Source organism: Crotalus tigris, unplaced genomic scaffold, assembly GCF_016545835.1.
Source record: "Crotalus tigris isolate CLP2741 ecotype Arizona unplaced genomic scaffold, ASM1654583v1 scf7180000019478.12717781048:2074007, whole genome shotgun sequence".
Classification (NCBI taxonomy): domain Eukaryota; kingdom Metazoa; phylum Chordata; class Lepidosauria; order Squamata; family Viperidae; genus Crotalus; species Crotalus tigris.
Window position 1 is genome coordinate 411,071 of NW_024097560.1, and position 15,736 is coordinate 426,806.

Below are 15,736 nucleotides of genomic sequence, written 5' to 3' on the forward strand. Positions count from 1 at the left end.
GGGGCGATGGCGCACGTGCCCATAGAGAGGGCTCAGAGTGCCACCTCTGTCCCACGTGCCATAGGTTCATCACCACTGCCTTAGGGTAAATTTCAGCAAGGCCCAAACAGTACTGGCCAGGCTTCCTCAATTTCATGATACCCCGAAGAGTGAATTAAACCATCTGTCTTACTGTTGATGTCTTCTTCTTCGTCTACAGGTCATTTTGGATTCGTGCCTTGAAAGTCAACATTACTTCAGTTGGAACTGGGGTTTTACTCCTAAGAATGCACAATACACAGTGGTCACTATTACCCCAGACACAGGGGTTACCCTTGCTTACCTAGGCATAATTAGTGGACGACCATCCACCTCCCTCCATATCCTAAAGCAGGGATCTCCAAACCTGGCCCTTTTATGACTTATCACGCTGGTTGAGGAATTCTGGGAGTTGAAGTCCACAAGTCATAAAAGGGCCAAGTTTGGAGACCCCTGTCCTAAAGCTTTAAAGAATACAAGACTCAACTAAACATACCTCTCAGCGTAGAGGGTGCCATCACAGCCGAAGGGCTTGCGCTGGAGACATTTTCTTGCTCTTTTTTTCTTCTTTTTTCTTCTTTCTCCTTTGTTTCTTCCTCAGTCGTGCCCAGCAACGTTGTCTCTTTCGAAGAATATTTGGCAGAAGAGTGCACTTCCTCTGCTCAGTCTGCAAAGCTAGAAAATTATAACATCCTTGCCTCCCCCCGCAACCCCCTTTTACAGATCAGTGGCCAACCTAACATTAAAAAGGGCCATTGATGTTTTCTTTTTGGTTCTATGAACCATTGCTAAGGCTAAATTTCCAGACCAACAATCAAGAAGCAAACAATACCCTAATCAAGGAGCTGCCAAAGAAGCTAACAACACACAGCACAACAAAGAACCTCCAAGACCATTTTCACCAACACTGCAAGGAGCCACTAGAACAGTGATGGCGAACCTTTTAGAGACTGAGTGCCCAAAAACTTGCCCCGCCCCCGCTCCACCCCTCCATCCCCACCCCCCACCCCCCCACCCACAGGACCACTTACCGCCTCCATGGCCCTCCGCAGATCGCCCAGGTAGCCCAGCAGCGCTATGGCAGCCACGCCCTCTGCCCTGCAGCATCAACTGCATGATGGGGTGTGAGAGCAGAGTCTTGTCTATGCTGCCTGGCTGCCATGTCCTTGGCTGCGCTGCTCCGTGTGGGCCACGCTCGAGGGCGAGTCTCCTTCGGGGGAGCTGCTGGAGAGGAGGGGGTCATGGGGGGAGGCAAGGCTGGGGCAACTGCACATGTGCCCACAGAGAGGGCTCCGAGTGCCATAGGTTCGCCACCACTGCACTAGAACATAAACTGAGAACAAACTGCACTCCCTTCAAGCACTGATGACATTCCCTAGTTTGGTAAAGAAACGTCTACAACAGGGGTGTCAAATTGCCGGCCCATGGACCTGACAGGTCACGTGGAAGCCACGCCCACCCATTGCCGGCAAGGGCAAAACCAGCCCAATCCGTTGCATGACGTCACATGACGTCACGAGTTTGGACATGCTTGGTCTACAAGAAAACCGCCAAGCTCAGAGAGCACCAAAGACGTCTCATTTCAACTGTTAACCACAAATATTCTTCTTTATCGGTATTCCTCATATTAAAATGCATCACCAGGTTTACTTTTGCTTCTAAGAAGTCTGTCTGGCATTGGCATTATTTCCAAGGGTTGAAGGTGGGAGGGAGGTGATCCCAAAGGATTCCCTTCCGCCTTGAGTCTCACTGAGGGAGTCCTCAGGTACTGGAGGAGGCTGGTATCTGTCTGATTCTAAGATCCACAGCCAATAGCTAAAATTGTCTTGGGTCAGAATTTTTTTTTGCTACTTTTTAGGCATGTTTGTCACACTTATGACTGCTCTTTTTACCCTTGATACTTTGTAATGTTTAAAATAAAACTTTGCTAAAGCAAGTCTTAAGATAAACTTTAGCAAGACCCAAAGATTTTTGCAGTAGTTAACATGTTGCAAACAGTATCTGCCAGGCTTCCTCACTTTCATAATACACTGGAGAGTGAATTAAACCATCTGTCTTACTGTTGATGTCTTCTTCTTCGTCTACATGGATTCATGCCTTTGAAATAAAAATAAAAAAATCAACATCACCAAATGACCATGGATGTTCAGAGGTTAGAAAAGCAATCAGTTTTATCCTACTTGTGAAAGAAGGCAAGATACAATGACTTGTAACATTGTTCCCTTAAGCCACTAGCCTGTTTTCTACATGGTTTGCTTCTTTTAAGGCAGAGGTCTTCAAACCTGGCCCTTTTATGACTTGTGGATTGGCCCGCTGGCTGAGGAATTCTGGGAGTTGAAGTCCACAAATAGACCCCAGGACTTCAACTCCCAGAATTCCTCAGCCAGGCACGCTGGCTGAGGAATTCTGGGAGTTGAAATCCAGAAGTCATAAAAGGGCCACATTTGAAGACTTCTGGACTTCAATTCTCAGAATTCCTCAGCCAGGCACGCTGGCTGAAGAATTCTGGGAGTTGAAGTCCACAAGTAATAAAAGGGCCACGTTTGAAGACCCCTAGACTTCAACTCCCAGAATTCCTGAACCAGCCAAGCTGAGCCATGCTGGCTCAGGAATTCTGAGAGTTGAAGTCCACAAGTCATATAAGAGCCAAGTTTGCCTACCCCTGGTATACGGTTGCCTGCCTGAGCAGAGGGTTGGACTAGATGACCTCCAAGGTCCCTTCCAACTTAATTATTATTACATATTTTGCTTCTTTTAGGGACTTGAGCCTTGACTAAAATTATCTGAGATTCCAAAAAAATCAATTTATTCCTAAGAGCAAAGTCAGTTCCTGAGATAATTTTACCTTTTAAGCTAATTTTAACTCCTATTCACCTTTGCTGGTTTGGTCCCTTTAAAAAGGACATGGCTGAGATTAGCTCAGGTTCCATTAACATTTTATTCTAAGAACTTGAATTCTTGGCTAAAATTACCCCAAGAATTCACTTTATTCCTAAGAAGAAAGTCAGTTCCTGAGATAATTTTACCTTTAAAGCTAATTTTAAATCCTATTCACCTTTGCTGGTTTGGTCCCTTTAAAAAGGACATGGCTGAGATTAGCTCAGGTTCCATCAAAATTTTATTCTAAGAACTTGAATTTTTGGCTAAAATTACCCCAAGAATTCACTTTATTCCTAAGAGGAAAGTCAGTTCCTGAGGTAGTTTTACCTTTCAAGCTAATTTTAACTCCTATTGACCTTTGCTGGTTTGGTCCCTTTAAAAAGGATATGGCTGAGATTAGCTCAGGTTCCATCAAAATTTTATTCTAAGAACTTGAATTTTTGGCTAAAATTACCCCAAGAATTCACTTAAATCAGTTCCTGAGATAATTTTACCTTTAAAGCTAATTTTAACTCCTATTCACCTTTGCTGGTTTGGTCCCTTTAAAAAAGACATGGCTGAGATTAGCTCAGGTTCCATTAAAATTTTATTCTAAGAACTTGAATTCTTGGCTAAAATTACCCCAAGAATTCACTTAAGTCAGTTCCTGAGATAATTTTACCTTTAAAGCTAATTTTAACTCCTATTCACCTTTGCTGGTTTGTTCCCTTTAAAAAAGACATGGCTGAGATTAGCTCAGGTTCCATTAAAATTTTATTCTAAGAACTTGAATTTTTTGCTAAAATTACCCCAAGAATTCACTTTATTCCTAAGAGGAAAGTCAGTTCTTGAGATAATTTTACCTTTAAAGCTAATTTTAACCTTTGCTGGTTTGGTCCCTTTAAAAAGGACATGGCTGAGATTAGCTCAGGTTCTATCAAAATTTTATTTTAAGAACTTGAATTCTTGGCTAAAATTACCCCAAGAATTCACTTTATTCCTAAGAAGAAAGTCAGTTCCTGAGATAATTTTACCTTTAAATCTAATTTTAAATCCTATTCACCTTTGTTGATTTAGTCCCTTTAAAAAGGACATGGCTGAGATTAGCTCAGGTTCCATCAAAATTTTATTTTAAGAAATAAAATTACCCCAAGAATTCACTTTATTCCTAAGAAAAAAGTCAGTTCCTGAGATAATTTTACCTTTAAAGCTAATTTTAAATCCTATTCACCTTTGGTTTGGTCCCTTTAAAAAGGACATGGCTGAGATTAGTTCAGGTTCCATCAAAATTTTATTCTAAGAACTTGAATTTTTGGCTAAAATTACCCCAAGAATTCACTTAAATCAGTTCCTGAGATAATTTTACCTTTAAAGCTAATTTTAACTCCTATTCACCTTTGCTGGTTTGGTCCCTTTAAAAAAGACATGGCTGAGATTAGCTCAGGTTCCATTAAAATTTTATTCTAAGAACTTGAATTTTTGGCTAAAATTACCCCAAGAATTCACTTTATTCCTAAGAGGAAAGTCAGTTCCTGAGATAGTTTTACCTTTAAAGCTAATTTTAACTCCTATTCACCTTTGCTGGTTTAGTCCCTTTAAAAAGGACATGGCTGAGATTAGCTCAGGTTCTATCAAAATTTTATTTTAAGAACTTGAATTATTGGCTAAAATTACCCCAAGAATTCACTTTATTCCTAAGAAGTCAGTTCCTGCGATAATTTTACCTTTAAAGCTAATTTTAACCTTTGCTGGTTTGGTCCCTTTAAAAAGGACATGGCTGAGATTAGCTCAGGTTCTATCAAAATTTTATTTTAAGAACTTGAATTCTTGGCTAAAATTACCCCAAGAATTCACTTTATTCCTAAGAAGAAAGTCAGTTCCTGAGATAATTTTACCTTTAAAGCTAATTTTAACTCCTATTCACCTTTGCTGGTTTAGTCCCTTTAAAAAGGACATGGCTGAGATTAGCTCAGGTTCCATCAAAATTTTATTCTAAGAACTTGAATTTTTGGCTAAAATTACCCCAAGAATTCACTTAAATCAGTTCCTGAGATAATTTTACCTTTGAAGCTAATTTTAACTCCTATTCACCTTTGCTGGTTTGGTCCCTTTAAAAAAGACATGGCTGAGACTAGCTCAGGTTCCATTAAAATTTTATTCTAAGAACTTGAATTTTTTGCTAAAATTACCCCAAGAATTCACTTTATTCCTAAGAGGAAAATCAGTTCTGGAGATAATTTTACCTTTAAAGCTAATTTTAACCTTTGCTAGTTTGGTCCCTTTAAAAAGGACATGGCTGAGATTACCTCAGGTTCGACCAAAATTTTATTCTAAGAACTTGAATTCTTGGCTAAAATTACCCCAAGAATTCACTTTATTCCTAAGAGAAAAGTCAGTTCTTGAGATAATTTTACCTTTAAAGCTAATTTTAACCTTTGCTGGTTTGGTCCCTTTAAAAAGGACATGGCTGAGATTAGCTCAGGTTCGACCAAAATTTTAAGAATTTCACTAGAATTATTCTAAGACACAGCGGTTTGCGTTATTCCCCGAGCGAAAGACTGAGATAAGTATCTTTAGCGACCTATGGGTTTTGGAGTCCTTTGAATAAAGCACCGTTGAGCTACCACTGGCGTTTTACTCGTAAGAATACACGCCGTGGTTAAAATTACCGCAGGTGCTATCCTGACTCCTCGAGAACAATAAGCTATTAATTAGCTAACGAACTCGCGCCCCCCTCCGCACCCCTAAAAGGTAAAAAAAGTCTCCGCCAGAATTACCTCAAAGCTCAAAAGGCCCTGCCCGACCTCGAGCTCGAGGACTTGAGCCGCGGGAGCGCCGGAGAGAGACATTTTTGCCCTCCGGCGCCCCGCAGCAAAAAGAAAAAGTCGGCGGGCTTCTCAAGCTGAGAGCCAAAAGAAAAGCGAGCGCGCTGCAGAGGCAGGAGACGCCGCTATCGCCCCTCTTCTGAGGAAAAAGAGACGCGGTAGCGGCGTCGGCTGCCTCTGCACCGCGCTCGTTTTTCTTTTTGCACTCAGCCTGAGGAGCCCGCCGACTTTTTAAATGCCCCCGCCTCTCGGAGAGAGGAGAGGCCGCTCAGCCAATCCGAGGGAAGCTTTTCCGGAGCAGCCAATCACGAGCGAGATGGGCGTGCAGACAGGAGCCCGCGAGGCAGTCCGAGGGCGCTGGGCGGGAAAGGCGCGCGCTCTTTCCCGCCCAAACACAGGTGCGAACGCTCGGCTATTTTCCCAGCTCGCGCAGCGGTTGCCATGGAGACGGCCGTGGCGCGGGAAGCTGCTCATCACGGTCAGGTGTGCCGCACAGGTGAAGATAATTAGACTGCGTAATGCCTCCTCCTCGAGCCTTCGCCCCGCCTATGGCGCTCTTCGCCCCGCCCGGGGACCCTTTGGACTACAAATCCCATTCGTCAGGCAGCCTTGTGCCTGAGAGGCTGCCTCCCACCCCCTCCCTCTCCCGTTGCAAAGCCCCACTTTTTAAAATATCCCCATCATTTTTGCAGCTGTGCTTTTTAGGATTGAGAGAACAGAGGGCGGCTTGGGCTTCCACTGGATTACAAGTCCCATCAGCCACCTCTGGGGTGCTGATGGGGATCGTCCCTTCTTCCAACAGAGAACTTTTTCTTGTTGAGCAGGAAAATGCTTAAAATGCTGTTTTAAAAAAAACTGAAAATTTAATAAATGCAAAATAAAATAAAGATTACATGCAGAATTTAGGAGACGCTTTCCATTTTTTTGCTGCAGAGAGATATTCTGTTAAGTTCTAGCTGGAACTCCACGTCTCTTATTCTGTTGCTTTGCTTGGGTTATGCTTATGCTTATGCTCCCACCGCCTGTTTCCTGGGAGAGGGGAAGTTATTGAGACTAAAGCGGTCAAGCCTTCTGGGAAGAACTGAGTCCTACGGTTAAAGAAGGAATAGCAGCCACAAAAGGAAATAAACCCTTTTAATATGATTTTAAGATTATTATTAATCTGTTGAAGCTATTGGATGCTATTAAGGGTCAAAAAACAGTGTCATCCTGTGGTTGAAGCAGGTATAGCAGCCATTAAACTTCAATGGCATTTTAAGGTTATTTTTTATTATTAAAACCTTATTAATATTAATAGGGCATCATAGTCCTCCTTAACTAGATTTAAGGCTTTTCTATTTGTGCACTTTTTTAAAAGAGCAAAAGAAAAAAAAAGGGACAGGCACTTTTTTAAAAGTTTGGGGAGTGTTTTCACAGCCACTGAAAGCTTTGGGGGCATCGTTCCCTCTTCCCCAGATGTGGGCACCCCAAAAATATTGCTCTGGGCATCTTCCACTGTGCTGCACTTTTTAATACTCACTAGTGGGAGGTGCAGAAGTTACAATTCAATCTACTGGAGGGGGATACTGAAGAGATTTACTCAGTTTGATTATTCCTAACAGTCTTAATGAACTAAACAGAGTTCTGAGCTGACCTCTAGAACCACTAAGTGTTGTTACATGAGATCTGTCTTCTCGTCTCATCCCATGTGCACCCCCAAAAATTACTTTATGAGAATTTCAGGTTAGAGAAAGGTCAAAACCAGAGCGTGCCTTCTTAGGTAAGTATTGATGAGTGTTATGTTGTAGAGATTGTGTCAGTTCAGGGTATCTTGTAGGCCAATTTGATAAAATAACTCATATGCCTCTTGAGACTATGCTCAAGAACCCATTCAATTCAGGGGAAAAACTTTCTCCTTTATTTGACATGCTTTTCTCTGGATCAAGCTCCTGGTCCTCATGAGGTTTATGGATGGAAAAATAGCTCATAAGGCTCTTGAGACCATGGAGGGGTGCAGTTATGCTCAAGGACCCATCCACTATGGGAAAAAAAATTATAAGCCTTTTATCTGGCAGTCGTCTTTTTCTCCAGACCAAGTTTCCAGTCCTCGTGAGGTTTATACGGAGGATGATTTTCCTGTAGATAGGCTGCCAAGAATCTACATTTTTTTTTTTAACAGTTGCATCTTCACTGGTCACTGATGCGACTTTCTGTGGTTTGCAAGCCTGTTACCTAAAATCCAACATCTGCAAACTGGGTGTGCAATTTACTTAGCCATTTCACTATTTTTAACAGAAGCAGCTTTAAAGAAATGTATTTTTTAATGTTTTATATGCAGAACACTAGGGTTATAATATGATTGAATGCAACTAGGGGAAAACAGTGGAATTATAATAAATGAGTGATGAAGATGATTTGGGTTGAATCTTGTTTTTTTTCCAGTTGCTTGTCTATTACAGTCTTTCCTAACCCACTTCAGGACGACATTCTCCAAAATTTTCTGCTCCTAGCAGTTGTACAGGTAGTCCTCAACTTACAATAGTTCATTTAGTGACCATTCAGTCTTACAACTTCACTGAAAAAAGTGACTTATTAACAACTGGCAAAAAAACCCCTGAAGCTTCTCCAATGAATAAAGTGGAAGGATAGAGAGTAATAAAGATAAATATCTTTGAAAGCACGAATTGTAAATTTTGAGGGTCAAATCCATAATTTGAATCCTCTACAGATGCAGGAAGCATACAGGTGGTCCTCGACTTACGGCCACAATCAAGACCAGGATTTATGTTGCTAAGTGAGATATTTGTTGTGAATTTTGCCCCATTTTACAACCTTTCTTAGCACAGTTGTTAAGTGAATCTGCTTTTCCCATTGAATTTGCTCGTCAGCTGGTGGCAAAAGGACACTGACCATCATAAATATGAGTCAGTTGCCAACTATCTGAATTTTGATCTTGCGACCATGGGACTGTGAAAAATGACCATAAGTCCCTTTTTTCAGTGATGTTGTAATTCTGAAGAGTCCCTAAATGAACTGTTACAAGTCAAGGACTAGATTGAAGATGGAGGCCCAGACCTTAAGTTCCTTGAAGCTCTCTTGTCTGCATCATACAAATGAACCAAAAACTGCTATTTTGGCCAAGAATTTTGCAATCATCACGATCGTGGTGTTTCTAAATGTGAGTGGCGAGGGTCAGCTTGCTCCAAGAGTTTTGCCAGCATGCCCTTGTGGGGATGGGCCTCTGCAGATATTGCTGCTTTATTTGCACATTAAGGGCAATACCCTACTGAACACTGAAACAGGAATCAAGATTTTGGAAATAGAAGCGTATATTGTGACCTTTGTTGGAAAAGGTTGCTTGCTAAAGAAATGATTAACCAATTCAGTCTTGTGTGTTATATAAGAGATAGATTTTAGGTTTTCCCCAAGCATAATATTAGCTTCTTTCCTAGCCGTATTTTCTTATGGAAATGTGTCCTTCGCAACCTGCCTCCAGAAATTGCGAATGCTCCAACACTGGAAGTTTTTAAGAAGACCGGACAACCATTTGTCTGAAATGGTACTATAGGCTTTCCTGCTGGACTACAAGACCTTCCAACTCTATTGTTGTTATTATTATTAATCTCCCAAAGCAATTGCTCACTGTACTTTCTTCCGTTGTTTAGAAGGAAAAACATACAGAAAGGAGAAACTATTCTCCTTTTAGCCATTGTTTTGTGGTTAATTCAGGGTTCGGGGGAAATGTCCCTTTGACCGGCTCCTCTGGTTCAAGCCTGTGCTCCAGCTCAAAATATGGAGTTGTGTTGTTTTGTGGAGGCTGTGCCAATAGCGAGTGGGAGGTCTAGTGGCAGGATTTTGATTCTCTTCACCCCAAGACCAGCTGGGAAAAGCAGGAAAGTCTGCCCTCTCATGGACACCTTCCATTATAGCCCCTGATCAAGAATTCTGGTGATTTGTTATGATTCCTACAACTCAGTGCTTAAGCAAACACCCACTAAAAAAAAAATCCCTCCCAGTATTTTCTTTTGCAAACGAGTGAAGGGCTTGTTTGCCATTACCATTTTTTATTTTCTTAGCAGAATGACAGCTGTTGCATTGCTAATTTGGTTTCTAAATGCTCTTCAAGGGCGGCCAGTCCCAAGTTCAAAAGATTCACTTCTTTGGGCTCCAGCCATCACCACCTTTTTAAAAACTAAATTGCAATGTCTGTAATGGGCTGGCTGGTGAAAAGGCCCATCATTTGAGGCTGGAAGACAAAAAGCTACTTACAGGAACGATATTAAACCACATAAGAGCTCCGATTACTGGAAACTGAACAATCCAAGTTTCTTTGGATTCTGATGCTCTCTGGCTAAGTTGCAAAGGAAGGAGCATCAACTCCAGACCTTGAAAATACATCAAAGGCAAAGGGTGTTACTGTAGAATAAGTTTTTATTTTACCCGAAACCAGGATGGTCGTGTGATGCTCCATCAGACGTTATTTACAACTTCTAAAAAAAAAAAGTCACACATGCTTTAGAAATGGATCCGAAGGGCTCCCAACGTGGGGAGCCACGCAAACCCTCGGCCACATTTCGCCTGTGAAATTCTGTCGAGGTAGGATCCAGTCGTCGTGATCTCCCAAGGGCCACCACTTGTGTTTGAAATCCATCCGAGAGAAATCAAGGAAGGAAAACAGAGTCGCCTGCTTGTTGGCGCTGCAAAGCCCTCGAGATTCACAATAAAATGTTCAGATAAAATGCATCACGACTCGTGTATTGCACTGAATGTGGGTCTATGAATTTAGATTTAAATAAGTTACATGACTATGGTGCAAAAGAAGTCTGCACACTCCAGGATATTTTTCTTTTTTTAAAAAAAGAAGAAGCTAAAGTTATGGAATTTGAAGATTTAAGAGTTTTCTTAAAACATTTCAGAAAAGGTACCATCCATCAATGATCTGTATAAATAGAATTGCATATTGTACAGAGCTGTTTAAACTGTTAACTTTTTAAAGATACAATAGAGAATCATCGGCTACGTACAACTGAAAAGCATGCATTGACAGTCTAATACTGTACATTTTATAAAGGATAATAACATTTTACACAATGAAATATGGAAAAAACTTGGCCGGTCACCACTCGTATTTCTTGCTCAGCAGTTTAGGGATCCTTGTCTTCATGCATTCCCAGAACATCTTTTGCAGAGGTCTGTTTTATCAGTTAAAAACTATCGTGCACATTTTGGTAGATCTGTATATAAACTTTAGTTGTAAGAGCACCACACACTTCCTTCACGGAACACAAGTTTGCAGTTCAATTTTTTTTTCTCCTTCGCTTTCGGGAAGGCTTTTAAAAGTTTTTTTTCCATGTACAAGACTCATGCAGATGTTTTCAGCAGATGCGTTGCTAAAGACACATGCAAGAAAATTAACCTTACAATTCTGCAACAATTGGTTTAGGACTAAATGATTTACTCCAGTATCACTGCAAAGGAAAAAGAGAGAAAAAGAGAAAGAGAGAGAGAGAGAAAAGAAAACATTAGTGATAAAAGACAGATAAAGAAAGCATAATCAAAGCAAAAGATTCCTTTTTCTTTTTAGTAGCGATAGACAATTGATCATAACTTCCCACGATTCAGCAGGAGAATACAGGTTAGTGGAAAAAGAACTAAGCATTAAAAAGCTAAGAGGACATTTAGAATTAGCAGGTTTCCATCCACCCGAAAGCTGCAAGCTGGTTAGTGGATCAGACAGGAATACAGCCAATTGTAGAGTTGAGACACTCTTCAAAATTGTATCTTCTCTTTAAGACCCCAGCAGTAGAAGCAGGGGACTTGTAACCCCTCTCCTTGGGGACTCTGAAAGTGCAGGCAACTTTAAAACAGCATTGCTACTATTGCCTAGCACTGTATGACTATTTTCTTTCAGAAAAACTACATCCACCTTGGCATGTAGGTCACTCATATTTCCAGAATCCTAGGACTCATTTGCCGATCCTAACCAACAGCCTTTCAACACAAACTTGTCTTCAACCATTTGAGTTTTTCATGTCAAGACTTTCCCAGCCATCGTGCTGTGCAGAAATGACTAGCTTGTTTAAGCTTTCTCCTGCTTTTTTTATAAAAATCTATTAATTTCAGAGGCATTTGTTCAAATGAAAATCAACTTTTAAGTTACAGGAGGTTAGGAATCTGCCAGGTTTTGCCTTAGCCTCCCCTCTTCACTCCTGGAACAAATTTCTTAGCAAACAGAGACTCATAATTTCAGATATTGGATCTATTTCTTTTTTTCTGAAACCTTTTGATCAGATTTACTCTGCAGTGCCCGTTTGATTCATTCCCTCTGAATAAAACATTTCCAATCTTCCTTTTGTCGTAGATTAAGAGGTGTGCCAGAAAAGTACCCAGCTCTTAGGGGTTTTTTTGGTTTTTTTTTTTTTTTGGCTTGATGGGTAAATTTGCTTCTAAGCCATGAGCAGAGATTAGGGAACCAATGGTTAAGCAGTGCAAGATGTACAACAAGACAGGTGTGAGGACACAAGACAATTTGCATTATTTTTGCATGCTTTGTCTCCCCTGAAATCCTCCCTGCTTTCTCCTTGCATGCAGCTAAGTCTTTTATTGGGGGTATCCTATGTTATTTTATGATCACAGAGACAAGGTCCCCTTTCAGATGCTCCCTGGAGAAAAAGGAAAGTTCAGAACTGAGCAGCTGTAAATTTGCGCACAAAGCTATTTAGAAACAGCAACAAGCCATGTTCTGCTGAGTTAAGGTGACAGCTGTATTGTGTAAATAAAAGAAAAGGGAGACAACAGATACCAGGGCAGCTCAGCTCTGTTTTTTTAAAATAGATCACTCTGCTGTCTTAGAATCACTTGTGGCCGAAGGCATGTGAAGAGGTAGTAAGGACGCTGGGTTGGGTGGTATTTGCAAAATTGAGCCTAACCTGGGAATGAAGAACGACTGCCATTGTAACTCACATTCTTGGATGTGCAAATGGAAAAAACAGCACAGACTTTAAGTGAGGGGCTTGTGGATGCTAACTACACAACGCCTATGGGTGTGCTCAGAGTTCTAGGAAGCAGCCTCCGCTAGGCTTTGTTTCAAGAAACAGAGGGTTCAGGAACCCCAACATCACCCTGGGATTCCTCCAACAGGCTCTGCCATGGAGACTTGAAGCAATGCCCTCCGAGTACTATCGGGCAAACAGCAGAGGGATCAACGGGTACCTCGACCTTACAGCCCAGTTAATCCTCCAGGCTCAGCTACTGCAAGTCCAGACTCTCTAAGTGTTCGGGACTCCAAATATTTTGAGAAGCCGAGAAGGGAAGGTGGTCACACCTGCTGGTTCTGAAAGGGGCCGGGGGATTTTAGAACAAAGGCAACTGGTTGAGTCTCTTGAGATTTAAATCAACAGAAAGGCAGGGAACGTAAGGGCAGAAAATGCAGGCTAGAGAAACTGCCATGGGGAGGACATGAGCATTTATTTATTGAGTTCTCTGGAAGGGCATACAGCACAGTAGGGTCTCTTGGGTTTCGGTTACATACATAGCACACACCACCATCGAAATGGAAGAGATACTCACTTCAGTCGATGAAATGTTGGAAGGCATTGGAGAAAAACACCACACAGTTAGACTGTTAATGAACTTACGTATCAATACAGGACTCAAGTTTGGAGAGGCAATAAAAGACATCATGCACAGACATTGATCACAAGAGAACAATGGTGATTAGTGCCACGGGGGAAAAAAATAAAAAGAGTTCTCTGCAATATGTTCATTGCGTTACGTGATATTTACAGATTTTACAACACGCACACACACAAAAGGTTACTTATTTGCTGCAGCCCAAGATACGGCCAGCAGATGGTACCTCGACAAGGTGGCACGCAGAATTAGAGGCCTAACCAAAAAGAAAATTCCCCAGAGAAAAATAAACCTGGTTTATTTCCAGGTTTGGTTGTAAATGCCCCAATTAAACAGTAATGTAACAGGAGAGGGAGGGGAAAAAAAAAAGACCTGACGCAAGAATTAAAATGGAATTTAAGAGTCTCTTAGGTTAGAAATGAAATGCAAAACAAAATGGTCTTGATTTAAAAAAAAATTTATTCTCTCTCTCTCTCTCTCTCTCTCTCTCTCTTTTGAGCTGTTTGCTTAAAGTCCATCCAGATTGCCTTTCCCCCTTCCTTCTGTTCCTCTCCCATCCCTTCCCCAAATGGGCAATGCTGATGAAACAATGTTGTTACAGTAAAAATACAGACATATTTAAATAAATAGTTTTGTTTCTGCTTTTTGTTTTTGATTTTTTTTAAAAAACAAAACAAAAACCTCTACGTATATCAGGGATAGAAACAAACGAACGGGGAAAAAAAATAATCAAACCCCCACCACCTAATTTTAGTGGAATGCCTCTCAAAATGGTGTTTTCTGCACCGACAAGATCAGCAGGGTACCTCTTAAGGAGGACAGAGCGTAAACAAGATGCGTCTGGAATCTAAAGGATAACCATGTGGCAAATCCAAAAAATGAAATGAAACAAAAAAAAAGGAAGGAAGGAAGGAAGGAAGGAAGGGAAAAAGAATTGAGGTAGCAGCCCGGTCTGTCTGGTGCAGAAAACATCCAACTGAATGACAAATTAGGATTAGAATTCTCAACCGTGCAACAGACATGAAGGATTTGCATGCTTCTGGTTTAAGGGAGAATAACATCCCCACAACACTCATTCCCTAAAATCTGCTACCAATCAAGGTTTTCTCAACATATTATCCCTGCCTCCCCCCAGCGCTGTTGTCGTCGTCGTTTTTACAAGGATTGAGTTAACTATGAAACAGAACACTGTACATGCGTCTCCTCTACAAAAAATATTTGCATAAAATAGTGTTTAATTTCTCTGTACATGTCGATGGACACCCTAGTTTGTGTATAAAAGAAGTGGGGAGGGGGAGAAGAAGAGTCCCCTCCCCCACCCACAGGGGTCAGGGGAAAGAAAAAGAAAAAAAGGAAAAAAAGGAAAAAAAAAGAGGAAAAACCCAGAGTCTAGAATATGGAAACCTCAGTCACCGGCAAACGTGTTCATGTGAAAATTCAGCAGAATAAGACAAATTGCTTGGAACAATTAAAAAAATTGATTTTTTTTTTTTTAAGTTAAACATCTCTCTGACTGCCAAGCTGCCACTACAGGACTTCAGGTCAAGAAAAAAACATGTCACTAAAGTTAGTGTCTGTGCTATAAAGCCAAATCACCAACGGCAAGGTCAGCAGCACAAACGGCCAGGAAATCCCCTCGGTGCATGCAGACAAAGGACGTGGTTTGGTGGCAGGTGGCTCACTATCTTTACCCGGCTCTAGGTAAGTGCGCGCCACAAACTTAAGAGTCTCGTCTAGCAGGATCACCGGCAGGGAGAGCTTGAGCACCATCAGCCACTGGGTCACGTTCAGGGGGGTGATCTGGAAAATCAGCTGGGGAAAGAGAAGGCAAGGGTCAGGCGGGAGCTCGTGGGAAGGGCCAGATCTTTAGGATGTGTGGCCTTCAACTTCCAGAATTCATTAGGTCAACGTTTGTTTCTCAATCTTGGCAACTGTAAGAAGGATGGGCTTCAACTCCCATCCTGTGATGGTAGGGGAATGCTGGGAATTGAAGTCCATCCATCTTAAAGTTGCTGAAGTTGAGAAACGTGCCCTAGCCAGAATCAGATGAAGACAGAATGGGTTTCTGCTTTTCCTTCACCCTTGAATGAGACACAGGCCTGAACTCTTTGGAGCAGTAGACCAAAGCTGGCTTGTAGAGTGCCACATGACCAGGTAATGCCTTAGTTTCTGCATAGAGCAGCTGGGAAAGAAGGCTAACTCTCTCCACGTTTTAGCAAGCCGGGCTTCCAATGCTTCCCATCCTGCCACCCCCCAAGTGTGAGTTACAGAGACTTACTGGCAATGGTTCTACATAAAGGATGAGGAAGTGAAGAGACATGGACAAGCAAATGGATCCCAGGAGCCAGACGTTCTCCCATGGAGGCATCCTTAGCAAGGACTGGTTCTCCGAGAGGCTGAGGGAGGAAAAAAAAGAAAAGATT

At 41.7% G+C, this 15,736-nt stretch overlaps 1 protein-coding gene across 3 annotated transcripts in view; it reads right to left on the minus strand.

The window, feature by feature from the left end:
- Nucleotides 1-10,094: 10,094 nt before the first annotated feature.
- ATP2A2 (ATPase sarcoplasmic/endoplasmic reticulum Ca2+ transporting 2) overlaps nt 10,095-15,736 on the minus strand; it is a 35,161-nt gene continuing 29,519 nt past the window's right edge. The window contains exons 19-21 of one of the 3 annotated variants that reach the window (XR_005559040.1): nt 15,592-15,709; nt 13,251-15,125; nt 10,095-11,149 (exon numbers count right to left, since the gene is read on the minus strand). Coding sequence is in view for 2 of the 3 variants with exons in the window: in XM_039362594.1 (XP_039218528.1) it covers nt 14,856-15,125; nt 15,592-15,709 (388 nt within the window). In the remaining variant the exon portion in view is untranslated. Of the gene's footprint in view, nt 11,150-12,081; nt 15,126-15,591; nt 15,710-15,736 lie in introns of those variants that run through there. The other 2 variants (XM_039362595.1, XM_039362594.1) reach the window with 2 other exon arrangements.